The following is a 27690-nucleotide window of genomic DNA, read 5'->3' as shown; positions in this document are numbered from 1 at the left end:
GGGAATAAAAGGATATAAACCAAAAACATGATCCTGAATATCCTCTAGAGAGGGGAAGAGGGAAATGGGGCTTGGGGTGGTGATTAAAGATATGAGCTATATCTTTAAATATTTTTTGTCTTGGAAAGAAAGAGAAAAAACCAGAAGTGAATACAGCAAAATATTTACATATGTTAAATGTGGATAGTGGGATATTTGTTATATTATTCTTAGTATTCTGCTCTAACTTAAATTTCTTTAAAAAAGCAAAACACAAGTCAGTTCCCTCCCAATATTTCAGACTACAAATAAAGTACTATCTCAACTGACTGGCCTGCCAAAACTTCCTTAACTCTATTCAAATCTACACCCAAATGTGGCAGAGCCTCACATAAAGTCAAGCCTTCCAAGGAAAGAACACAGGCACAAGTGGTCCAGAGAACTGGTTCTGGGAAACCCACTGGCACCCAATCGCACAAGGATTTGATTTAGAGAAAAAAAGCTCCAAAGACCACACATTCGGTTCAAGATGGTTAATTTTTAAGGAGAGACCACAAATCATTAGAATTTTCGGAACGTAACTGCTTTAGAAATTTCAGTCAAGATATTATAATCCATTTACACTCTACAGATACAAAATGTTTCCATAAATAATATTAATTTTTACAATAATTTAAGAACTTACCTCCCATAATCGAAGAATATCTAGAAAACTAAATTCCCTTTTAAATCTGATTAAAAGCCATCTGAAGCAAAAATAAAGGTATCCAGAGTCCTGGGATTCTACACAGAAAAAAATATATATATGGCTTACTCTTATGCTAATTATCTCAGAATACAGTGACCTATTTCAAACTCAAATTTTTCTATTCATCTTAGGCTATGAAAAGTCCTATAAATTTAATTGCCTTCTACTAAGTCAAGGAAACAATTTAAATTTGCAGGCTAACCTCTTTAAAAGAAAACCACCAAATAACAACAAATACAGTTGACCCTCCATATCTGCAGGTTCTGCATCCGTGGATTCAACCAATCATGAATGGAAAATTTTTGGAAAAAATAAAATTTCCAGAAAGTTCCAAAAAGCAAAACTTGAATTTGCCTTGCCTAGCAACTATTTACATAGTCTTTACATTGTATTTACAACTATTCACACAGCAGTTATATTGTGTTAGGTACAATAAATAATCCAGAGATGATCTAAAGTCTACAGGAGGATGTGCATAGGTTATATGCAAATACTGCACGACTTTATGTAAGAGACTTGAGTATCCTCAGGTGTTGGTATAGGGGTGGTAGGTGGGTCCTGGAACCAATCCCCCACAAATAATGAGGGACAACTATAATTCATTTTATAAATAAACTGTTTTAAGGCAAAATTATACAAGGACAGTTTGGTCCCACACTTTTATTCCTCAAAGGAACCCAGGCAACACTGGTAGAGTATATACATCTTTAAAAGAGTTCTTTACATTTTTTCTCTGTTAGTATTACCTTACAATTTGTTGGGTATAGTTTTTGTTTCATTAAACTTACCTAAGTAACTGCAAAATCCACTGTCCAACAATCGAAGTAAGGTACTTAGCTGAATTAGCTGGGTCTTCATGCCTTGCATTTGCTCTTCAAAATTTTGATGCTTTAAAAAAAATAAATGTTATCACATAAGTTATATTTAATAAATATTTTATAGTACATAATCACCAATAACTATGCCATGAATATAATGACAAATGCTGGATTTATACCACACTGGTTGTATTTTAAAATCACAAATAATTAAATTGCTAAAGCAACATTAAAAAGGAGGAAAGAGAATCTTTGGTCTCAAACTAAGAATTATTTTTTTCCTCTATTCATTTTTTTTATTTTTAGATAAAGAATAATGCAGAGACAGCAGAGATAGACTGATATATCATTACTTATTTCTTATGTCAAATAAGAGACTCGGTGAATGGAACACACATTGGAAAATAGACTTTTACCAAATCACTTCACTGTTAAATATTTCTACAAGTTAACATATGAAATAAAATTAATTTTAGCTTTAACATATATCTCATGTTAAAGAATTAGCTAATTATTTCTTAGATTTGATGACATTAGGGAATCTATGAAGTCAAAACCATTTTCATAACAATCTATGCATTTTGCACTTTAAATTCTCCAGTAAGTATAAAGGCTATATGATGTGTGATATTGCAACAGACTGCATACAGGAGTGGATATGCAAGTCAATTGTGTTCTATTAAACTAAACATTAAAGAAAATGAAAAATGGAAAATAATCCCTCTTCTCAGTAACCTGTTTTGGAAAAGTTACTTTTCATTTTAAAAAAATCTATGTATACCAAGGTGTAGCAGGTTTACTGTCATTTTTAAATGAATGAATATATAAATATTTATAAATTCCCTAGCATTGTTTTTCATATGACAAACATCAATAGATATAACCCACATAAATAAAAGCTCTTGGAATCCTCAATAATATTTAAGAGTGTGAAGGGGTCCTGAGATCATAAAGTTTGAGAACTACTGTGGTTACATGTTTTAAATAATCTTTGAAGTTTAATAGATTCCCTACCAACACTTCAGTCAAGGTTTGGGGATGGGGAGTACACCAAAATAAAGGCTTCTTAGATGATTCTGATGCCCTTAACCCTAGTGTTGTAACCCCTTTATGGTGAACTACTGCCCTAACCTTTGTGAAAAGCCTAAGAACAATATCCCCTCCCTCACACTTTTTTCATTTTTGAGACAATAATAGTGTTTTATTAGAAGTATCCATCTGATTAGAAACCATTCATTCCAGTAAAAAAATTTTGAAAATTAAGGGCTACTGATTCTCAATAAAATGGCTTCTCTTCAGTGATTTAAATAGTTTAATTAGTGAACGAAATAGTTTAGCAGACTAACGCAAGCCTTCAGGATATAGTTTCTTCACATTTCCCACATGGAACTATAAGGGAAAGGCAGAATCAACTCTTTGATTAACAGCACGATTTTTGTTGTGACATGACCAAAAGCTAAAATTGGTTTGGAAGTACCAACATGGCATAGCTAGCCACTGCTACCCACTCTGCTATAAAAAGCAGCACTCCCCAAATGACAGAAGCCGACCTCAGAAGAGTAGCTACTCCTAGAGAAAGGGAAATGAGGTCAACAGTGGATATACAAAGGGCATCAAGTGTAACTGTAAATAAATATGTGTGTGCATACATATACATAGGTATGCACATAAGCATGCATGTATACATATATGTGTATGTACATATATACAGGTGTGTGCGTGTGTATATATATATGGATGGGGGTGAGAAGGAAGGGTGGGACAAAACTATATGGCAAAATGAATGGTGGCTATAAGAAAGTCTGTCAGATCATTTTGCAAATATTTCTATATTTCGAAAACAAGTCTATGCCTAGACCTACATTAGATGTGAGTAAATATCAAAAAAAGTAAATCTACAGACACTGAATTCAGCCTCACTAAAGGAGTTAAAACTTACGTTAAATAAATCCATAAAACAAAAAGGAGTCAAACAGCAGCACAGACTCAAGGACACCAAAACAATAGCAATGCAGTGAAAAATAATTGTGCGGATTATTTTGATTGTAACTTATTGCCCTTTCATTCAAATATTATGAAGCAAAAGATGTTAGTAGACAATATATTAAGAGATCTTTTTAGAATAAAGACTAGAAAAATCCCCAGACCATTCTCAATTGAAAAGGCAAACAGAGAACATTTACTGTGAAAGAGACAGGACAAAGAACTTGAACGTTCATACACAAAAATGACAAATAGACTGTGAAGTGGTACACTGCAAATGTTCAGAAAGTAGTCTTTATATTTGACACCTAAATACATGCACACATATGCATGTATGTACGTATTTGGCACCACAAGCCAATATATTTGAACATGCCAATATTAGCTCAGTTTTATGAAAACTATTACTGTAAAACACTAAATGCCGTATGTTTGTGCTAATTCTTGGAATACCTACTGTAAGTAGAGGTCTAAACTAAGCACTGGGGAAATATTCATGTTTTTATTCTACAAAAATCTGTTGAAAAAAAACCTCATGTCAGGCATTAGGAAAATTCTGGAAGCATATCAGAGAACTAGTTAAACAAAGACATGACCCCTTTATCAAGGTGCATACTAGCTCTAGTGAAAAGAGGATAAACAACAAAAACACAAGGAAAGCAGACAACAGTTTTTACACAATTAGTTATCAGTTGTACAGACCTTTATAACAAATGCCTCAGGTTTCTAGAGCACCTGGGAGTAATTGGAACTAAGAAGGCAGGTAAAATCAATCAATCAAAAAGGTAAGGAATACAAACTATGATATTACCATATTACTGCAATTAATAATCTTTCCAAATAATCCAAAACATTAATTCATGGTAAAAGACTATATAATTTGAATATTACTTTAATAGTAAAAGAATATTTTAAAACTATCAAATCTTATCAAGTATGGAAAAGAACTAGAAGTGAGGATGAGTTGGAACCATGGATAAGAGACTTGAGGAAACAGATAAAATTGGGACAAATTAGAAGGGGAAATAAAAAATAGGCAAGCAAGAATAGAAGTAATCAAAAAATAGAAGTAATCAAAAAATTTCACATCTGTATCCCAGACTCTCCACTACAGGGAAACATTTTATATGACTACATATTCAAATCTTTATTCCCTTGCAAGCAAGCCATTTCAATATCCAACCATCAAGGCCCAGCATAAAGAATATTTATTTTATTTTGAAACAGTACAGTGACGTATGTAGTCAGGTCTTTGGATTTCATATACTTTTATATGCTCTTAGCCCCTTTGCCTTTTTTTTCCCCCTTTCTAATAGACTACTTGAGAAGACTGTTCTATTTTATCTTCCTGTTAATACTGTACCATAGTCCTAGAACTCTGTCTCCAAGATATATCAATGATAATAGATAAAATGTTCCTTATAATAATATGTATATATAGACACAGTTCAACTCCAATAATCGCATGCTTAGGAAAAAACTAAGAAGCTGTCAACGTTACAAATAGTTCAAACACATCTCGAGAAAAATCAGCCACTATTATGACAAAATACAAAATCTTCACAAAAGGTAAGGATATTACTTGGCATGACGAAGCTTTATCTCTGAAACAAATGATATGAAAGTTCAACTACTTCACAAGAACTGAAATCATCTATTTCATCAGTATTCTATAATGACTCATGGTTCTTCTGCAGATCATAAGCATTTACCAATATTAAATCCTGATTATTCCTGTTCTATAGGCATTTACTATCTACTTTTTGTATTAAAAACAATACCAGCATTTCCAAGCCTCTTGAAAAGGCTATTTAAAAAAGAAACAAACAAACAAACAACATAGAGCAGGTTTTTTTAAGTTCTACTATAATTGGCTAAATATAAACATCAATCTTATATAATAAGATTATTATACAACTAAAATTTTCAAAATTAGTTTGGAATGGAACCTTACCATTTGGTCCATGTAGGAGGCAAAGCACCAAAAGGCATCTACTTCATTTTCCATCACATATAAAAGAGGGGAAAGTAAGTCACTCATTCCTTGCACATATCCTAAGAAAAACAGAAAAAACTAATCATATCCCTAAAAACCTAAGCTTTATGTATCCATCTGTGCATATCACCACCATTTCACTTAAAACTGCATCTTTTTTCTTGGTTTCAGAAACTGTTGGATACTGATGTTTGTAAACAATGAGGGGGAAATCTAGCAATCAGGTGAGAAAGGTGAGCTGTTTTGTACTGAGATGTCAACAGATACACAACTGCTAGTACGTGTCTTAGTGTAGATATCATTATCAAGAGAGGGTAATATTATTAAAAAATAATGTGCAAAAGCATTATGATAAAGAAGAGGGGTGAAGGGAAACCGAGAGGAATATCAAATTTAATAAATATTTTTTTTTAAAAAAGTCAAAGGGAAGAAAGTTGCAAGGCCAGAGTAGTCAACCACCACCAAACTACGATGAATAAGCCCAATAAAATAAGAACTAAAAAGGGTCCACTGCTGTAGCAACCAGACATTGGTAATCTACCCAAAAGGAATCACAACAAAATACCTCTTTTAAGTGGTTGTATTGATGTTCTCTTTTTTTTTTTCCTTTCGCTGTTACTCTAGACCCAACCAATGCTAGCAAATGGGCTTATTTAATCCAATCAATACTTTGTACCTAAAACTACCATCTTAACCACCTTTCTCTTGTGCTCTTATAATTTCTCATCATGACACTAATTTGCAGCCCTAGATTAAAAGAAAAATTGCAAAGTTAAAGAATCAGGCCCCTCACTTAAAAAACAAACAAAAAATCTTAGTTTTGCTTTTCACCTGACCATGTCAAATGTCTTATTTTTTAGTTCCATCTTATAAAATCCTCAATTTTCTTAATTGTTTTACAATTAGATTTCAGACTTAAGATACAGATTCTTGAATCAACAAAGGGACAAGAGCTCTTACTAAGCCTTTTCACATACATATCATTCAACTTTGGTAACTTTTGTACATTCATTAAAGTTACATAGAGATACTTTTTCCCAGTGATAGCTTGGGAAGTCTGTAGAAAACATACAGTCTTGCATTTGCAGGACCAACACTTACATTCTTATCATTCACTAATATCTGTGTGCAATGAAGCCATTTAAAACAGTATATATTTTTAAAAGGGAGGGGATATTTCTGCTTGCAGTTATACACAATTTTACATCACTCTTCCTATTCTGGAAGACAACTTTAAAAATGACCCCAGGAAGCACGTAAGCCAAAGTCTCTTGAGAAAACTCAGATTAAAAGTAGAACAGAGGGCGCTTCCCTGGTGGCACAGTGGTTAAGAATCCACCTGCCAATGCAGGGGACACAGGTTCGAGCCCTGGTGCGGGAAGATCCCACATGCCGTGGAGCAACAACTAAGCCCATGCACCACAACTACTGAGCCTGTGCTCTAGAGCCTGTGCGCCACAGCTCCTGAGCCCGCATGGCACAACTACTGCAGCCTGCACACCTACAGCCCATGTTCTGCAACGAGAAGCCACCGCAATGAGAAGCCCGCACACTGCAACAAAGAGTAGTCCCCTCTCGCCAAAAAAAAAAGTCTTCCTTCTGACCCTGAAATATGCTCTGCCCCTGTGTAACTTAAAAAAATAAAAATTAAAAAAATAAAATAAAATAAAAATTTTTTAAAAAGTATAACAGAAAGAGGTCACTTCAGGATGTCCTTACACATAAAAGTTTAGCTCTATCTGCTCTTAGCCTCTACCCTGTTGAAAAGGAGCAGGACCCTATGGTCCTTGCCCCGCACGTCCTCAACCTGCCTTTTGTCTGTGGAAAAACTTTAGCCAAAGAATAAGTTTAATCAGAGAAGTGAGAAAATGCAGAAACAAAAGAAAACAGTCCAAGGAGACCAAATAATAATAGTTCAGTCATTAAGCATAGTCAAGGATCTCTAGTTCCTTCTTAAGGGCTGTAGATAATATTCTGAGCCATATCCTGTGAGCTGTCTTAAAGATACCGAAACCCCCAGCAGGTGGAAGAAGTTAACTACATGATGACCAGGCTGCAGCCATGAGCTGCCACAATTCTGAGAACTGGCCTCAAAGAAATGGAAACAAACCAACCCTGGAACTGAAGATTAACTGTACCTAAAACAATCAAGATGATGCTGGTCAGACTACTGATGACCGATTTCAAGAAGGTCAGAGCTGACTGTGCTGTTTCTGCACATAGCCCCTCCCTCCGTCTATAACAGCTCTTGCCCACTGACTGTCAGTGGTGGGAGTCGGCCTCTGGACAGACGTCTGCCCTTACCACCCGCCGACCCCCACACTGACAGCATCCAAAACAAGACAAACTTTCCTTTCCGCCAACCTGGCCTCTTTATTGGCTTCTGAGCGACGAGCAGCCGGACCCCACTTTCAGTTACACTATCATCTACTGCTACGCCTAATCCCTCCCAACCTCACTATGTCTACACTACACCCTGCGGAAATGTATGTCTCTACGCACGTTAGCACACACACAAAAAAACTTAGGTTCCCATGGCAGGTATCCAATTATTACAGTACCAAACAATGGAGTTACCAAGACATTCAGAGAAAGTGCTAGGAAAAATGGCATACGACATGATATCTAAGTGTAAGCATTTATACAAATGTATTGCAGATGCTTTTTTAAAAATAATACACACGACATGATTAATTCTGTGTGTCAACTTGAGTGGGCCACAGGATGCCCAGATGTCTGGTTAAACATTACTTCTGGGAGTATCTGTGAAGGTGTTTCTAGAAGAGATTAGCATTTGAATTGGTGAACTGATTAAAGCAGATGGCCCTCAGCAATGTGAGTAGGCATCACCCAATCCACTGAGGACCTGAATAGAATAAAAAGATGGAGGAAGACTGAATTTGCTCTCTGCTTGGTTGGTTGAGCTGAGACAGCGCTTTGCCCTCAGTGCTCCTGGTTCTCGTGCCTTCAGACTCAGGATTAGCACCTATACCACTGGCTCTCCTGCTCTCAGGTCTTTAAACTACACCACCAGCGTTCTTGAGTCTCCACCTTATAGACGGCAGACTGTGGGACTTTTCAGTCTCCATAATCACATAAGGCAGTATCTTATACGAAATCTTTTTTTTTTTCTTTACTTCTTTCCCTGACTGATACAACACTTTTAAGAAAGAATAAGTAGATTAGAAGTTAGATTAGACTGTTATCATCAGAACTTTCCTACATGGCAATGACACAGTGAAAGCAATGACAAATATAAAGCCTAAAACAATTAAAGCACGAAGGAAATTTATGTGACTTCAACAAAGTGGAAAAGAGACCACTTTCCTGGGTCTGACCACATCTAGTCTGTAACAGAAATATCTCAAAGCATGCTGTTTGAAAGATTTACAAAGCACCTTTCCTCTGCGGGGGGGGAGTGCTTTATTATAAAGTTATAATGAATAAAAATTTCTCAGAAGCTAATTTAATCCTTTAAGTCTTCAGCTTTCATACGGGATCACTACCATAAAGTTTTAGTTAAAGCAAGCAGTCAAATTAATCTTCATATTCTTGTTGCTTTTAATCTATTTTATTTTATACATGATGTTCTTTGGGGTTATGTCATGAGTTGTGGGTGTGGAATTAATGTACAAATTCCTTTTAATTAAAGAAAGATTAAAGCTGTTTAAATTAGCATTCAGTGATGCTCAGATTCTGCACTAGTGCTGACTGATGTACATCTTAATCAGCACTACTACAATTTCTGAAGTAGTTCCCCCAAATTATTTTCATAGCAAAGCTGTTTCAGTGTGGAGGTGTGAGAAATGAACTCCTTACCATCCTAATGTATACATTCTTAAAGAGAAAAGAAAAATTTCATCTATATACAGGTCAACATTCCAGGTTAACTGAAGCTTATTTGGTTATTAGAGGATCAATTTAATTTTTTTTAATCTTAAGAGGTGGAAATCATTTTTTTTTTAAACTAGACACTCTCCTGCCTTCTTACATACAGTATTTTGAGTATAATTTAACCTTTTACTGCTTATTCAAGATCAGATTATGAACATACACTGTTAAAAAAAAAAAAAAAAAAAACGATACCTCCCATAGAAACAACTTAGATATAGTGTCTGCACTAACTAAAAATTACTCTTCCTTGAGTTCTTCTGTCTGCTTTTGGTAATTTTTGTCTTCTTCCTCACTATTAATGAGACTATATTCAACACAAATACACCTACACCTCATCTATGGACTAAGAAGCCAAACAACTCAATAGGAAAGAATCAACTATAACAGTAAATTTACAGCCTGGATTACTTTGCTATGAGTAAAAAGCAAGAAATTTGGTCTAGTGTTTTATGAAAACTACCCTGGCTTCTCCCAATGCCAGAGTTCTTAATAAAATCCCTGGGTATGTTTCAAATAACTTAAAGTATTTGACTGGAAAGAATGTGGGGTTAATATAGACAAATGGAAACAGCCAATTTATCCAAATAGCTGGTCTGAGACTCAGTTCCTGAAAAAACTGAGCATTCAGGAACTCCTTCTGAGAATATGCATTAATTCCTATCTCAAAATTACCAACTGAGAGTACAGGGCAACGCCTCTTGTTCCCTAGGACAACAGCCCTATTCCCCACAGTGGTTAACAGAAACTAAAATGGCAATGGGTCAGGGTGCTGAATGTGTAGAGGTAAGAATGCCAGGCTGAAATAAAGACATGTGTCTCTACCTCCAGTCCAATATTTACTACTTGTACAACCCTGAGTCACTGTCTAAATCAATATAACCTTACTTATAAAGTGGGGATTATTTCCCCACTTCTTCAAAAGGCTTCTAATAGAATCAAAATTGAAATCAAAACCGAGTAACAACAGCACTCTGTAACCCGAGAAGCACTCTACTAATATCTTCAACAATCCACTTTGAGGCTCACTATAGGTGTGATAGACAGGACTGGCTACATTTCACATTTTAAAGAGAAATCTGTGATATTCAACTACTGTCACCAGAGGCTGATGTCTCAAGATCCACAACAGAGTTTACATTTTCCTCTAACTTACATATAAGAATCCAAAAGGAATTCACATAGATACAAACAGCAAAGAAAATGTACCCATAATTTAAGTTTCATTTGGGTTTAATATGACAAATACCCAATTACCTTCCCCAAAAGATGTCTCAAGCTCTATTAAGGTAATCTGGAAAACATCTACTTTCATTATCCTCTACTTAGGAGTCACTAACATCAGTAGGTAACTCAAACTTTTCCATTCTTTATACTTATTTAAAGGTTGATGCTTAGGGAATTTATTGGTCCTTTAAAGAAACGGCTCAAGTTCTCTTGTCCCTTAAAATATTGGTTCCTTAGGCTTTCTATCCCTTAGCATCACTTCCCCATGCAATCCTCCACTCCCACCACCAACCCCAGTCTTTCCAACCCATTCTTGGTAGAAAACAGACTAGCCAAGAAAAGAGAGTAAAGCTCCACACGTCCTAGATAATTACCTGCACCATTTGTCTATAATATCAAATCAGCATTTTTCTTCACAAGGGATAAAGCCTATCAAAAAAAGGTTCCCAAACTTTCTCAATTCACAGTACCCTCAGTGCCTCAGAAATTGTTTTCCAAGGCATCCCTAGGCTCAAAAATATTACTAACAATTTCCATTTATTAAACAGATCCAAACAATTAATATTTATATCCTATTTACCTCAGCACCTGTTGGGCTCTACACTACTCAAACCTTGGAATCCAATTGGATACCACCATCCTCATCTATTTTCACACAGTACTTGCTTATCATAGCAAGGCCAAAAACTGCTTTGTAAAGATATAACTTCATCAGGAGTCTGGTGATCTAATGATGAAACCCTGAACTACTCCAGCTAGTAGTTACAGCAGTGTCCTACAGATGTCACTATATTTCCCTCAAATATTTAAAATATCCCACACTGTCCCCATGAGTTTGCTTCAGCAACCCAGTGCTCCTTGGTGCACAATTTGGGAACCACAGCCTTTTAAGTTTCCAGTCCCCTGTGGCACACCCCTATAAAAACTAGGCCACAGAACTATTTACATGTGCCTAACAGGTTAATAAATTTAAATTCTAAAATAAACATACATAATATCTTTAAATTAGGATGTTAGAGGAGAACTTACCCAAATCAAAATCATACATACAGTAGGTCATCAAAATGTCATGAAGCAAAATCAACCCTGGATTATCTTGGCCTTCATAAAACTTGTTTGTTCGATCTGTTCTGTTAACATCCTTTTCTGAGGAAGAAAATCATCACATATTTGAAAACCTTCAGAATAACAGATTTTTATAAAGCTCACATCTTACAAGTACAGAGTTCTTTTTCTTGTTATTAATCTTACTCTCTTGCCAAGCTTTTAAAATGAAAAAATTCATCAAATTCCATTTCAGATATGCAATAAAGTAACATTTTGGAATTTTTTTCCAAAGTCAGTCAACCTCCTCTTGGGTATATTTTAAAATATTTTTCAATTTTTATCTAAACATAGAAATCTTTTAATTGAATAGCAGGAAATACATTCAATAATTAAAACCAACACCAAGTAATAGTTCACATTAGTTAGCAATAAAAATGCCAGTCATGGGCTTCCCTGGTGGCCCAGTGGTTAAGAATCTACCTGCCAGTGCAGGAGACATGGGTTTGAGCCCTGGTCCAGGAAGATCCCACATGCCGTGGAGCAACTAAGCCCGTGCACCACAACTACTGAGCCTGCACTCTAGAGCCCGCGAGCCACAACTACTGAAGCCTGAGCGCCTAGAGCCTGTGCTCTGCAACAAGAGAAGCCACCGCAATGAGAAGCCCGTGCACTGCAACGAAGAGTAGCCCCCGCTCACTGCAACTAGAGAAAGCCCATACAGCAACGAAGACCCAAGGCAGCCAAAAATAAATAAATAAAATAAATTTATATATATATATATATATATATATATATATATATATATATATAAATGCCAGTCATGAATACATGTGATAGGCAGTATTATTTGAAAACAGTAATGAAAAGTTACTATGCAATCAAGTGTAATCAAAGAGATTTGTTTCATTCATAATTGCTTCATTCATTATGAGAAGTACTGTCAACTTCTTTGTCACGTTCCATAATCATCTTTAGGACAAATTACTTCTTCATTCTCATATATACATTATTCAGTTTACATATAAAATAAATAAATAAATAGTTTACATACAAAATAAGCAATCTATTTTAATTTTGAAAAAAAAGAAAATCCACATTTTTCTGGAAATGATTTTAAGATATTAAAAACAGTTTTAGAAACATCACCAGGAGTGTATCTCAAGTTGTACTGACAATTCAGTTAACAAACACTGATACCTACTAGATGCATCTTGTTGTGAAAGACTTTACAACTAAAAAGGCATTCCCCAAACTTCAATCCCTCAGTAAATTACGCAAAAATAATTGAAAGAAATTTAGTGATTAATTTACTCTATAATCAATTTTGTTTAAAAGTTATAACTGTCCTCTCCCCCCATTAAATTGAATAATCTGAAAACATTCTCAATAATTGTTCTGAAGAGATGAGGAGGTATTTTACAACAAAGCAGAATCTAGTGTGACATGTGCTTAGATTCTATAAGGGCATTTTAAAAATGAGCAGGACAATATTCTAGCTTTTTGTTAAGCTATCTTAAAATAGCTTAATAAATATAAATATAGCATATATCTATAGAACTGTAAATACATTTTTCAAAAAAGGAAAAGCAATACCAAAAAAATCATGCTATAAATGTCAAATTTTATTTAAAAACAACAAAATGTTTCATTTTCATATCATAGTTGATAGAGGTACATGATAAGCTATTTTTTATTAACTCAAGCACAATTTACATAGTCATAATGACAATACAGAATATCTGCCTTAATAGGTGTTTTAAACATAGTAGAAAGTTATTTGTGCCCTCATGAACTATCTGTCTCTCTTTCCTCTTGTACAGTTATTTAGTACTGACATGCCAGGCAGAAAACAAAAAGGCATCAACAGTGATATAAAGGGACTTCCCTGGTGGTGCAGTGGTTAAGAATCCGACTGCCAATGCAGGGGACACGGGTTTGATCCCTGGTCCAGGAAGATCCCACATGCCATGGAGCAACTAAGCCCATGCGCCACAACTACTGAGCCTGCGCTCTAGAACCAGGGAGCCACAACTACTGAAGACCGCGTGCCTAGAGCCCGTGCTCCGCAACAAGAGAAGCCACTGCAATGAGAAGGCTGCGCACCGCAATGAAGAGTAGACCCCGCTCGCCGCAACCAGAGAAAGCCCGCGCACAGCAACAAAGACCCAATGCAGCCAAAAATAAATAAATAAAATAAATAAATAAAATTTTTAAATGATATAAGGGAAGTAATAGTTCTAGAAACTATTCCTAGAAAAAAAATGAGCACTGAAATTTTTTTAAAAGGTCTTCATTAAATCCAACTCTCTATCTAACTTGATGTAGCTAAAAGACTGAAGAAAAGCACAACCATGCCGACTGATACATTTTATATTCACGATCACTAACCTCAAGTGGATCCTTAATGCTGCCTGGCAATCATGCTCTATTTCCCTGAGCATTCCCCCTCTCTTTTCATATAGCTGTTTTTACATCTTCTCCTCTCTCCTCAAGCCTCCAACATGTTATCTTCTCCCAAACCTTAGCTGAGGATCTTGCTTCCTATTTCTGAGAAAACAGAAGTTATCCGAAGAGAACTTCCACAGATTCCCACTATTTTAACCACATAACTGCACTTGTACCCAAAGTCTCCCTTCTCTCCTATCATTATACATGAGCTTTCATGATTGTGGCTACAATCAAAGACCTCCTCTTGTGCATGAAATCCATGCCCTATTGGCTACTCAAGGACACAGCTTTAGTTAATTCTTGCCTCCTTTTCTAGTTTCACAAGTTTTTCCTCCTATTGGACCATTCCCACCCAGCATTCAACCATACCATTGTTTCTCTCATCATTAACCTCACTTTTCCCTCTAACTGCCACCCCATTTTCTTCCCGACTGTTTACAGCAAAACTTCTTCAAAGAGCTGTATACATTGTCTCCATGTCCTCTACTCCCATTCCCTCTTGAACTCACTCCAGTCAGGCTGTCACATCCACCACTCCACCAAAATTCCTCTTTAATCAAAATACTTTCTTCACTTGACTTCAGGACAAACTCTCATGTTTTCTCTCCTTTTTCTCTGGTTCTTTTCTCAGTCTCTTTTCCTAATTGTTCCTACTTGTAAGTTAAAGTGCCTCAGGGCTCAAGTTATCAGATCTCTTCTTTTCTAAATGCACTCACTCCCTTGGCAATGTCATCTAGTCTCCTACCATCTATATGTTGATAACCTCTAAATTTCTATCCCCAGCCCCTAGCTCTCCTCTGAATTCCAGCCCTATATATCCACTTCCTACTCTTAAGGACATTCAATAGGCTTTCTCAAACTTATTACGTCCAAAACTAAACTCCAAATATTCCCCTCCAAACATGCTTCTCTCAGTTTTTCCCTGTCTTAATAAAAAACAGCAACTCTATACCTCCAGTTGCTCACCTTGAAAACTCTGTCATTCTTGAGTATTTGCTTCTCTTGTCTGACACTGATCTATCTGTTAAACCTCCAAAATACATGAAGAAACCAGCACTGAGATCTCCCACCCACTCACTCCACCCCCTACCCTGATCTGATTCACTCCACTCTAGCCACACCGGTCTCCCTGCTCTTCTTCTAACATGTGGAGGTCCTAAAGCAGAACCAAGTCTAGACCATGCTGTTCCCCCCTGCCCAAATGTCCTTCACCCAGATAGTGGTAGAGCATACACCCTCTGCTTCTTTTAAGTCTCTATTCAAATTTCACTCAAGCGCTAACCACCTGGCTCAAGCAACCATCATCTCTCATGTCAACTACAGCAATAGCCTCAAATGGTCTTTCTACCTTCACCTTGCCCCCCAGAGCTATTCTCCATATAGCAGCCAGAGTGATTTGCTAAAAACAAGTCAGATTAGATTACTCTTCTGCTCAAACTCTTCCACTGGCTTCCCATCTCTCTCGTAGTAAAAGTTCAAGTCTTTACAATACACTACAACGCTCTATGTGATCTGTACCTGTTCCTCCACTGTTTCTTCTCTGACCTCATCAGTTTCTATACTCTACCCCAACTCACTCCAGCCACACCTCCCAGCTGTACTTCAAACATGCAGAGACCCTGGAATGGAATGTAAACAAGTCTAACACGCGTTGTTCCTTTCTGCTTGGAATGCCCATCACCTAGATATCTGCATGGCTCACTCATTCCCCTTTTCAAGTTTCTACTCAAATATAACATCCTCAGTAAAAGCCTTCTCTCATCACCCAAGTTACACCTGCAACATCACACATTAAATTTCCTAACCATCTTCCCTGCCTTGTTTTTCTTATTTAGCACTTATCACTAATATACCACATATGTTACCTATCTTGTTTACTGTCTGCTCTTCCCCACAAGAATTTTGTCTGTTTTGTTCACTGATGAATTCCCAGTGCCTAAAGGAGAGCCTCATATATAATATGCACTAAGTAAATATTTATTAAATGAATGAAAATATGATTGAAATAATCAATGTGATTTCCAAAAAGACCCCTGGTGATTCTAACATGCAGCCAAAGTTAGGAAACCGTGCTCTAAAGACTTGGATTCCTGGGCCTTCTTATCTACCTCTTTTTTCCCTAGGTGTCATCATCTATTCCCATGGATGTTTATACTGATAATACCCAAATTTATATATCCTACCCAGACTACTCCAGATTATTCAACTAGCCACTTGACACTCCATTTGTATAATCTCACCTTAAGATATATACAGAACATCTAATTCAATTTCACTATACCTCAGGCGTCTCAGTAAGTAACACCACCAAATGACCAATTTCTCAAGCCAAGAAATGCAGTCCCATCCCTGATTTCTCTTTCCCCTTCATAACCCACATTTAATACATCAGAAAGTCTTATCAATTTTATTACCAAAATATAACTTGAATCCATCTACTTCTCTACATCTCCACCACCACCATCTCTTGCTTTGGAGTCATTCCTACTAATTGGTCTCCCAGTTCCTACTCTTACCTTGATTCAATCCAATTTCCACAGAGCAGAAAAAATGACTTTAAAATATAATGATCTTACTTAAAATATTCCAATAGTTCCTCTTCATACTTAACAGTCAACTTCTTGGCATGATCCACAAGGCCTACAGCTTATCTGTGTATCTTTTTTTCAATACAGAGAATTTATACCAAAATAAACAAAAAAAGAACAGCAACAAAAAGCTTTTGGTAATTTTTCCTGAAGAATACTTTTGGGAAAAAATATTACAGGAAAAAAATGTTTTAAAATGAATGTATATATACTTCTATTAGTAGAAAGCACAGTACAGTTGAAAGGCCACTTAATAATTCAATCCTGATTATGAAGGAGTCTACGCTATGGAACTAACTAGATAGATGACTTAAGACAATTTACTAACTTTTTCTGAGCTTCAAGTTTATTATCTGCTAAAAGTGAGAAAACTGGACTAAATTTTGTCTCAATTCAAATTATGTAATGGGCATATAAAACATCTAAACTTTTCTTCCAATCTCATGGAAACAGTGAAAATAGGACACAAGAAAGATTGAGAAGATCAGAGCCATCACTGATGTTGCTTGACAAAAAGGGAAGAGGGTATGGAATGTGGAAAGAAAAGGCTTAAAACACTGGATTAGTTTATCTCTAAGATCTCTTTAAGTCCCAATACTTCCAAGCAGGAAGAAACAGTCCATTATCATTTTCCCTACTGAAACAGAAAATAACAGGAGGTTTCAGTTGGAAACTTCAGATAACCCCATGCCTCAAGATCCCCAACCCTTTGTCTTAACCAGAGGAAGGACATAATTTATTCTGGTCTAATTTATTTTTCAGGAAAAAAAGTTATTTTTTGACTGAAAATTGAAATTTGTCTTTATGTCTACACAAAAGCTGCCAAATCACTCAGTTATGTTAGGATTTCTAACAATGATTTACAGAATTTTTTCTTCCATAGGATGGTGGTGATGACCGTGGTGATAAAAATATCCCTCTACCTTTACTTATAAAGCTATAGATACACAAAACCAAATACAGTATAAGAATTTTACAAATAAGTTCCACTTATTTATCAAAAACTATCCTAAAATTATATGGAGGCTATGTAAAATACTTAACAGCATCAATACTGGGTACTGCCCTTATTAATCATGTGACTTGGACAAGTCACTTATGCTTTCAATGCTTCAATTTTCTTATCTGTTTAATGGAAGTTATCAGGTAGACATATACAGCAGTGATTACGCATACCTTCAGTAACTTATGACAACCTGGCCTTATGTATCATAAGAGCCAGACAACCCAGTAACTATTTAGAGATAAGTCTAATTCTTTTAAAGTAAAATTCTATCAAGTATCTCTTTTTTAGAGAGTAGATATTCCCAGATAAATAGTTACTCACTTCTTAAATACTGATAAAAAATTTACTATCTGGAGTCATTTATTTAATTAAAAATAAAATATATGCATATTAAGAGAAGGTTTGGAGGGATATAAACCAAAGCCTCTCAACCATAGTTGTTATCTTTGAATGACAGAAACAAAATTTTTATTTTCTTCTTTTTGTTCATCTATAGTTTTTAATTTTTCTATAATAAACACAAGATGTTTCTATAATGAGGAATACAATAATTTCTTAATGAAAATTAACAAGTAAAGTTAAACACTTCTTTTTTAATTCATGTTTTGGAACTCAAAATGAAATATATCAATATATACACTGACTGAACCCATATTCCTATTGGAAGAGGAACGACCAAGAATATTAAACACACATTTCAATGCACTTTCCATTCTGGTTTCTTTTTTTCTTAACTGAAGTATAGTTGATTTACAGTATCACAATAGTTTCAGGTATATAACATAACATAGTGTTAAATTTTTATATATTACACTCCATTTAAAGTTACTACAAAATAACAGCTGTATTTCTCTGTGCTGTACAATATATCCTTGTTGCTTATCTCTTTTATACATGGTAGTTTGTGTCTCTTAGTTCCCTACCCCTATCTTGGCCCACCTCTCTTCCCTCTCCCCACTGATAACCACTAGTTTGTTTTCTATATCTATTAGCCATTTGTTCATTGTATTTTTTAATATTCCATATATAATTGATAACAGAGTATTCATCTTTCTCCATCTGACTTATTTCACCAAGCATAATACTCTCTAGGTCCATTCACTTTGTTGCAAATAGGAGAATTTCATTCTTTTTTATGGCTGAGTAATATTCCGCTGTGTGTGTGTGTGTGTGTGTGTGTGTGTGTGTGTGCGTGCGCACGCACACATAACACATCTTTACCAATTCATTTGTTGTTGATGGACACTTAGGTTGCTTCCATATCTTGGCAATTGTAAATAATGCTGCTATGGACACTGGGGTGCATGTATCTTTTCAAATTAGTGTTTTCATTTTCTTCAGATATACAACCAGAAGTGGAATTGCTGGATCATACGGTAGTTTTATTTTCAGTTTTTTGAGGGACCTCCATACTGTTTTCCATAGTGGCTGCACCAATTTACATTCCCACCAACAGTGTACAAGGGTTCCCTTTTCTCCACATCGTCACCAACATTTGTTATTTGTGGTCTTTTTGATGATAGCCTTTCTGTCAGGTATGAGGTAGTATCACACTGTGGCTTTGATTGCATTTCTCTAATGGTTAGCAATGTTGAGCATCTTTTCATGTGCCTGTTGGCCATCTGTATGTCTTCTTTGGAAAAATGTCTACTCAGGTCTTCTGCCCATTTTTTAATTGGTTGCCTGGTGTTTTTGAGCTGTTTATATATTTTGGATATTAACCACTTATCAATCCCATCATTTACAAATATCTTCTCCCAGAGGGGCTTCCCCTCTGCTTGGTGGCTGTCACCTCCCTTTCAGGGCCAGGGCCAGGTCCAAGCTCGTTTCCTTCCCTCTGAGTGTGCACCCCCATGTATCTCCTCCACCAGGGACAGTGCTGGAACCAGAAGCACTGGTGTAGGCATTCCGAGTGTGTAGGGGCATGGGCTACGGTGGTCCAGCAAGGGTCAGACATTCACACTGCTTCTGATGTTCCGCATGTGTGAGTGCCAGTAATGGCTGCCCCCACCCTGCTCATATGCTGCTTCAGGTCTGAGCTGCTTCTGTGTCTCACAGCCGATCTCCCAAGCAGGGCTGAGGTGTTTGCTTAGCTCAAGCCAGGGTGTGCATTGGGGCGGTCACAGGAAACCAACCAGCCACTTGTACAGTCTTCAATCCACCCCCTCCACCCTGCCTCAGGAGCAAGAAAGCATGTGCACATTCCTCAAGAGCAGAGTCCAGGCTTCCCACAGCCCTCCTGTTAGTCTCACAGCCCTCCAACCAGCCAAGAGGGCTTGTCTTCCCTCTGCTGGACCCCAGGACTGGGGTGCCCAATATGTGGCTCAGACCATTCATTCCCCAAGGAGACTCTCCACCCATGTAATCTCTCTTTTCCTCTGAGTCCCCTCCCAGGGACACAGGTCCCAACTTCATCACTTCTCTTTCTTTCCCACTCAATATCGTGTGTTATCCTTCTTACTGTACAGGAGTCTTTTTGCCAGTCTCCAGTTAGTTTTCAGTGAGAATTGTTCCACATGTAGATGATTTTTGATGTGTCTGCGGGGGAAGGTGAGTTCTGCATCCTCTACTCCGCCGTCTTGATCTCCTCCCTCCTCTCTGAGAGAAAGTTTTATAACCTTTAATATCTGGCCCAAGTTCACAACAATGTCAGCTTTCTTGGAAGGCTAGAGAGCCAGATAGAGGCTTTGCAGCTAGAAAGAGTGCCCAAATCACATTCTGAAGGCTGCCCTAGGAGGTTCTAGGTATTTTTGTGGTAAGAATCTTTGCCACGAGCCTCTGATTTTTCATTTAGGCCCTAACTCCGTAGTATACACCTGCATTTCTTAAATCTTATCAACATTTCCATGCAACCCTCTCATGCGTTCTCAAAATTAAGAAAAAATTACCAATAAGACTTCTATAATCTCTTAACCTCGAATTTCTCTTCTCCTGCTCCTCGCTGACAGATTTCCACTGTAGTTTCATCCTGAAGTATTCATCACTATAGAAAACAATTTTATACCAAAAAAGGTTATTTGAACACCTAAAAAACAAATTTAATGTATCAAAGCATTTATGGTGCTAGTGAAATGTAAACTTATAAATATGATAGTGAAATGTTTAAAGTTATGATCAAAGGAAAAATAAAATAACCTTATACATGTCATAAACTACTAGAATAATTTAGGTATGATTTTAAGGAAACATTTACTTCAGTCGTTAATATCAGACCTAAAATTATTCAGTCATTAAATACTTTAGCCACTAAAGTTTCCGAATAATTACAAATACAAACCTATGAGTTTTTTTTTTTAATGTGACATAAGAGTACCATTTTCCAACCAGTTTACTACAGAAACTTGTTGATGTGAAAATGTCTTAGAAGGACTCGCAAACATGTTGAAAAGAGAAAGGACTGTCTGAGATTGAATATACACATAATGACTGAAAGTGAGCTTTAAATAAAAGGTTAGACTGACAAACTGGGAATAAGTATACCTGGGAAGTTGGTCTGTGTTTCTTTTCAAGTCTGATAATTACTTAAAAATAGAAACACATTTCCAAAAGAAAAAAAGGCCAGTTTATGTTATAAGAGCACCAGGAAAATAATTTAAAGGTAATTAACCTAAATAGCAAATACACTTATGAGCCATTCTTATAACTTCATATTAAATTGTAAAAATGAATCAAGAAAAATGAGATATATTTAAAAACCTGTATCTTAGTATGCTTAAAATGTTTATACAAGGGGACTAGAATTTTTTTACCATCATTCTACATATTTACCAATGTAACTGCAATGAAGTCCCTCTAGTAAGTGTTTTTGGTTTGAAATTAACTACAGTGCTCACTATATTGAAAACAAAAATATGTTCCCCTACCCTAGTCTATTCCACTTTATATGGGTGAATTACATGGATTTCTTTAATGAGCACACAAAAGACCATTACTTACATTTTTTGTTTTTGTAATTGAGTTCTTTCTTCTTTGGTACTGTCCCAAGGAAAATAACCCAGAAGAAATTTCCATGCTTGTTTTCTCAATACATGACTAAGTCCCTGAAGAAAACATGCATATTAAACACATTTGTAAAAAATGAATGCAATACTTTAAGTTCACAAAACTTGCATATAAACAGAAAAACTACTATTTAAGAGAGAGTTTTATATGGGCATACGTCTTTTTATTGCACTCTGCTTTACTGCACTTCTCAGGTATTGCATGTTTTATTAAATTGAAGGTTTGTGACAACCCTGTGCCAAACCAGTGCCATTTCTATAACAGTGTTTGCTCACTTCATGTCTCCACGTCACAGTTTGGTAATTCTCGCAATATTTCAAACTTTTTCTTTACTGTCGTATTTGATATGGTGACCTGTGATCAGTGATCTTTGATGTTATTGTTATTATTTTTTGTTTGCTTTGTACTTGTTTAATTAAAATACATATGCTGTTTTCTTAGACATGACGCTATTGCACTTAATCGACTTAATACAGTATAGTGCAAACATAATTTTCATATGCACTGGGAAATCAAAAAATGTGAGCGACTCGCTTATTTGCAATATTCACTTTACTGCAGGAGTCTGTAACCGAACCCACAATACCTCCGAGGTATGCCTGTACATAAAAATAACTCAATTCAGTAAAAACTACCTTGTTTTTGACTTCTAGATTCCGAAGATGTAAGCAGCTGCCAGAAAGTGTAAACAATGAAGAGTAGACTGTATAGCAGACAGTGGAACTGATTAGTCTTTCTAAACCCAATCCTTACTAGATAAGGGAACTACCACTGAGGAACACAAATGCCTCCTTCATATAACCCACAGAACTTCAAGTAAGAAAGAATACCCTTCCATAGGCTTAATGGTAAATCCCTCCAACCCAACCCTCAGGGGCATCACAAACACCTCACTCTGTCCTACATGGATTTTAAGGCAACACTCATCAAAAAGGACTTCATCTCTCCCACCTCCCAAAAGAAAACGAAAACTTGAATACCAACAGTTTAAAATACTAAAGTAATTACCCCTCTAAATATCATCTGCTTCATATTATCTACATTTAAAATTCTTCCTTCAGAATCAATGTTCTTAGTCCATTCTTCCAATGATACTGGCTCTCTCCTCTGAACAACAGGTCGTTCACCCAAATCGATCTAAAATAAAAAGATAAGCAATAAAGAGTACACCTTTAACGAGTGAAATGAAATCAAGGTATACAGAAACTAAAACGAAAATACTATTACTCAGACATAAGTTCTAACATTTCTAATATTTTCCCTTAGTTTCCAACGTTTAGTTTATAAACTGCAACAGCATTCCATACATTTTACCCTCTTACTAAACACCCTAATAACTGGGTTATAAATTCAGAAACAAAAAAACATTTGTTGTTTTGGGTTTCAATTACATAAGTACAGAACATTCAACATGTAAATTCTAAAACAGACCCTTCACACTAAAAGTCTATGTATGCTATATTATTAAAAAAGAGTGTTATTATTCCATTAATCATATTTAAAATTAGCTTTTCTTCCAATCCAAAATTTGTAGCTCTCAGAATTGATTCATGATCTATTAGCTCTACTTGGCATTTTCTACAGGTTTTCATTCAATTAACAGATGTTGGTAATCTTTAAATGCCATTTGCAAGATAAGCCCTTTAATTAAGTACTACAATTTAGACATTTTATAATGTTCTAACTATGTGCAGCCTACAATTGTAGCAAATTCAAGTCTTGTTGAGCATATATAAAGATTTGCCATAATTCAAGGCCGAAATCCATCTTACTTAAAAAAAGAAAAGATTCACATAAGAATAAAAGCCCACGAGTAGTGTCCTGACTAGCTGCCTGTGCAGAGTGTCTGAGAAAACAAAAATTAGGAACAGAACTAGGGGCAACATGCAAGGCTTACGATTTACTCACTGCTATACACTCAATGAAACAAAAACCTGTTCATTATTATCAAAAGGTAATCAAAGAAAAGAGATCCAACACTGATGAACAGAGAAGTGCAAGCAGTAGTTGATGAAGAAGAAACCAGGAATTTGGTGGCAGGACAAGCATTAGTTGTTAGATATATTAGTGAGCAAAAGTTATAAAGGATTGTGAGAAAGAGGCAGGTATGACCAAAATTGAGTTTCTATTTCTATAACATTCAGTACACTTTAAAAGCATTTCTCCTGCTAAAATACAAGAGCTATATTAATATAAACTCCACTCACTCTTGTGATGACTTCAAATCCTGGTTCTTCTTGCTGATTTATCTTTAACCCTGGAATAGCATCACTAAGAAAATCTGCCATCTCTGAAGGCGGCCGCTGATGTGCAGAAGGATCGCTGCCTCTTAAACTATCAAAAATGTAGTTTGTGACTTTGGAAAATCCTACCATAGTGGCTGTGTAAGGGTCCTTTTTAATCTTCTATGCAGTAGAAAGAAAAATATTGGTAAAATTAATTCAGATAAAGAATAAAAATACCTCATGACAGGCAAAAGGGCAAAGGTTTTTAAAGGGGGGGGAAATCAGAACTAAAACAGAGCATTCTAAGATTATTTTAAAATTTTATTTTTCTGGGGAGAAAAAATTAAATTTTCTAAGCCCATTTTTTCATTTGGTGAAAACAGTACATTAAATAGCAAGCTAATGCTACTGATTGAATTGCAGATAAACACATGATTTGCAGGCTTCATTCAATCTGCACACACCAGAAATATCTGCAGTGCTTACTTTCCACTGATGGACGGCCCACAACAGCTTTCTTCTCTCTAACAGTCCTGCCTTCACAGAAAAAAATATTTCTTGAAGTGGGTAGTACCACACTAGTCTAACACAATATATTTGATAGCTAAGTTTAAATGCTCACAATATTCAAATATTAGCTGACATTTTAATCTAATCATATACCTGGTAAATCATGCCAACAAGAGTAATTTGTTCTGGACAGTGCTGTCCTAGAAAACAGTAAAAAAGTTTTTCTACTGCTAGAGTTACTTCTAAATCCCAAACTGCCTGCTTATTCATATTTAGCAAAAAATATTTACTTCTTAAAGGTCTATCTTTATTTTTTTTAATTTTTAAATTTTTTGCGGTATGCGGGCCTCTCACTGTTGTGGCCTCTCCCGTTGCGGAGTACAGGCTCCGGACGCGCAGGCCCAGCGGCCATGGCTCACGGGCTTAGTTTCTCCGCGGTATGTGGGATCTTCCCGGACTGGGGCACGAACCCGTGTCTCCTGCATTGGCAGGCAGATTCTCAACCACTGCGCCACCAGGGAAGCCCAAGGTCTATCTTTAAAATGATTATTTTCACAATAAGAAAAAGTTTCCTCACTTTTAATTTTAATCAGTATTTAGCTCTTTTGTCCTCCTTCCTAAAAAGTTCCCTCTTTATCTTCAGAACCAAAAAGAGATACCATGTGGGACAAAGAAGCACTCAATCATTTGTTGAACGAGTAAGTGAATAAATGAATGAGTAAACAAAAATGTCATTAGTTTACATAGCAACCTGAGTGAAAACTAAATTATCTTTTTCTCTGCCTGTGTTAAGGGCACATTTTTAGCCAAATGCAAGAATATACTCAAATACTTTAAGAGGAATTAGACTAAACTGACCCCAAATGAACCAACTTAAACATAAAATAAAAATTCAAACCAGATTTTTGCATAAGCTTATCACTGATTAATTTGAAGTGGCTTACCCAGTGACTTTTCACCTAATCAGTGCAAGCTATGATAATAAAAATCTGATGTCCAATTTCAAATATGATAAAGGGGAAAATCGCTGTAAGAGTAATTAAGAACCAAGGAAGCTTCTGAGTCTTACAAATAATATGACACATATTATTCTTTCTATAAAATTACAGAGAATAGTTCCATAAGGTTTACACATGCAGACACTTGCCTCATTCTGTACAATCTCTGAGAAAGTGAGAGGTAGGATGCATATAAAATAATGGGGTCAGACAAACAGATTAACATAAGATAGACTAAAGAAACATACTTGTATTATACCATATGCTGGTTCATCAAGAAGATTTTCAAAAGACTGTGAAAGACTCTTATTCTGACAATTCACTAGAAGTGTTCTTTTGTCTTGCGGAGATCTGTAATAAAAAGAAGGGATTTGTAGAAAACAGTAGCACTCCGCATCAATGACTACCTAAATAATTACTAATGCAGAGTTATTTTTCCGTAACAAAAAAACCCCTTAATGTCCAGTTCTAGAACTGTTTCCCATTAATTCAATATTAGCAAATACTTAGTAACTATCTTAAGTGAGTTCCAAGACTACATGAAACATAAATATTAAATTAACAAATATAAAAGGGATGAAGTATATTTTTATTCTAGGTAAAGCCAAGAGGACTAAATTATAATGAACCCAAACTTTTGTTTAGAATTATAGTAGAAAATTCTTACAAATATATCTTCCATTATAAGAATATATCTTCTCTTATAAAGAAAGTTGAAACAGTTTAGGATTCATCAGTATATATAATATGTACACTACAGGAAAATGTCCTATTTTGAAATGGTTTCCAACTTCACTCCACAGCTTGGTAGTACTGCAATATAAGATGTTAAAAATACAAGATACAATGTCTTAATTATTTGTTAAAGATCATTAATTATGCTAACCATTATTATAAACACACATGGTTGTAATGTACAGTTCAGGTACAGTATATTTTTAGTTCTTGCTTATTGAGCTCCGGATATGTTTTTCTCCACACTTCCTAATAACTACAGAATAAACAAAATGCTTTCCAAATAGATATCTAATTTGAAGTAATCAAATGAATTATCCAGTCTTTTTTCTGTTCAAAAAATTTTATAATTTAGTAAGTCAGCTGTAATAAATCCACAACTTTTGTGTTTAAAAACAAAAATCAAATGCATTATTTTGCTGCTACCTACTTCTAGTTTATTATAAATGTTTGAGATAAGAACTTTAATAACAGTTATCTCTTCTCAATTCTAACATAACAGGATGCAACAGCAATGCTGGGGGGATATGAAATCCAAAACAGGATCTTATTCTTAGAAACAGCACTCGATCATCAAAGACAATAGTAGCTGAATAAGTCCCTTAGCTTCTTAAAAGAGCTAAGGTTGAGTCATTTGAAGTAGGAAAAAAATAACTTTTTAAACATTCAATTTTCATTAATCACCATTTTTCTGAACATCTTCTGGGGGTCACGCTTAACATGAAGACCTATAGGTTCTCACAAGGCATTTCTTAATGATAGGTCAACTTGTAAACATAGCAGCAGAAAAAGAAAAAAACTAGTATAGAAGCATATTTTTTTCCTAACACAGTGCTGCTGGTGCTATGGTTATTATTTTTTGTTTCTAAAAATAGACTGTCAAATTTTTTCTTTAAACTACAAATAAAAAAATGATCATGAAAGTCAAAATACTGGCTATGCATGCTGAAGGGGAACACATATGCAACCTTCAGTTATCTGTGCCCAGCCAATTATTATGGCTTCAGATCTAAAACTATGGTCACAAAGCTGGAGATGGGAAGAAGAAATGACTGCTCAACCAACAAAGAACCACAGATACTTTTTTAAAAAGGAAAGATTTCTTTTTTTTATACCTACTGCTCTGTGATGAGGGGGCTGGGGGAAGTCCCATTACACTTGGTTGACACTGAAGAAATCAACAAAACATTTTTTTAAAGTATATCAGTAAGAGGACAGGTAATAATGTTGCTAAGCAACTTCAGAGCTCACCAAAAGGAGGGCTGGCATTCCAGAATACTGTTACATTTCTACCTGCCAGGTTACCACACTGATTTAATCTGGGAATATTAAATATTATATTTATATATTCTGGGGATATTATGGATTCTGGGGAGTTGATCACTCATGACATTATTCAAGGCTTTCAAAAACTCATTGCAGCAGTAAGATAGAACTTGTAATGATGTTAACATCAGCAATTCTATTAGATCCTACTAAAGGGCTTAAA

At 35.7% G+C, this 27690-nt stretch overlaps 1 protein-coding gene across 2 annotated transcripts in view; it reads right to left on the bottom strand.

Moving 5' to 3' along the window:
- Positions 1-27690, bottom strand: part of TBC1D15 (TBC1 domain family member 15) — a 69772-nt gene that overhangs the window by 4663 nt on the left and 37419 nt on the right. Inside the window, exons 6-15 of one of the 2 annotated variants that reach the window (XM_067009757.1) lie at positions 25715-25817; positions 24445-24495; positions 23941-24138; positions 22742-22870; positions 21668-21771; positions 20620-20714; positions 11672-11788; positions 5483-5583; positions 1516-1615; positions 665-762 (exon numbers count right to left, since the gene is read on the bottom strand). In XM_067009757.1, the coding sequence (XP_066865858.1) occupies positions 665-762; positions 1516-1615; positions 5483-5583; positions 11672-11788; positions 20620-20714; positions 21668-21771; positions 22742-22870; positions 23941-24138; positions 24445-24495; positions 25715-25817 (1096 nt within the window). The remainder of the gene's footprint in view (positions 1-664; positions 763-1515; positions 1616-5482; positions 5584-11671; positions 11789-20619; positions 20715-21667; positions 21772-22741; positions 22871-23940; positions 24139-24444; positions 24496-25714; positions 25818-27690) is intronic. The other variant, XM_059082407.2, reaches the window with a different exon arrangement.

This window comes from Kogia breviceps, chromosome 12 (genome assembly GCF_026419965.1).
Source record: "Kogia breviceps isolate mKogBre1 chromosome 12, mKogBre1 haplotype 1, whole genome shotgun sequence".
Classification (NCBI taxonomy): Eukaryota; Metazoa; Chordata; class Mammalia; order Artiodactyla; family Physeteridae; genus Kogia; species Kogia breviceps.
This window is presented reverse-complemented; position numbering and strand designations above follow the sequence as displayed.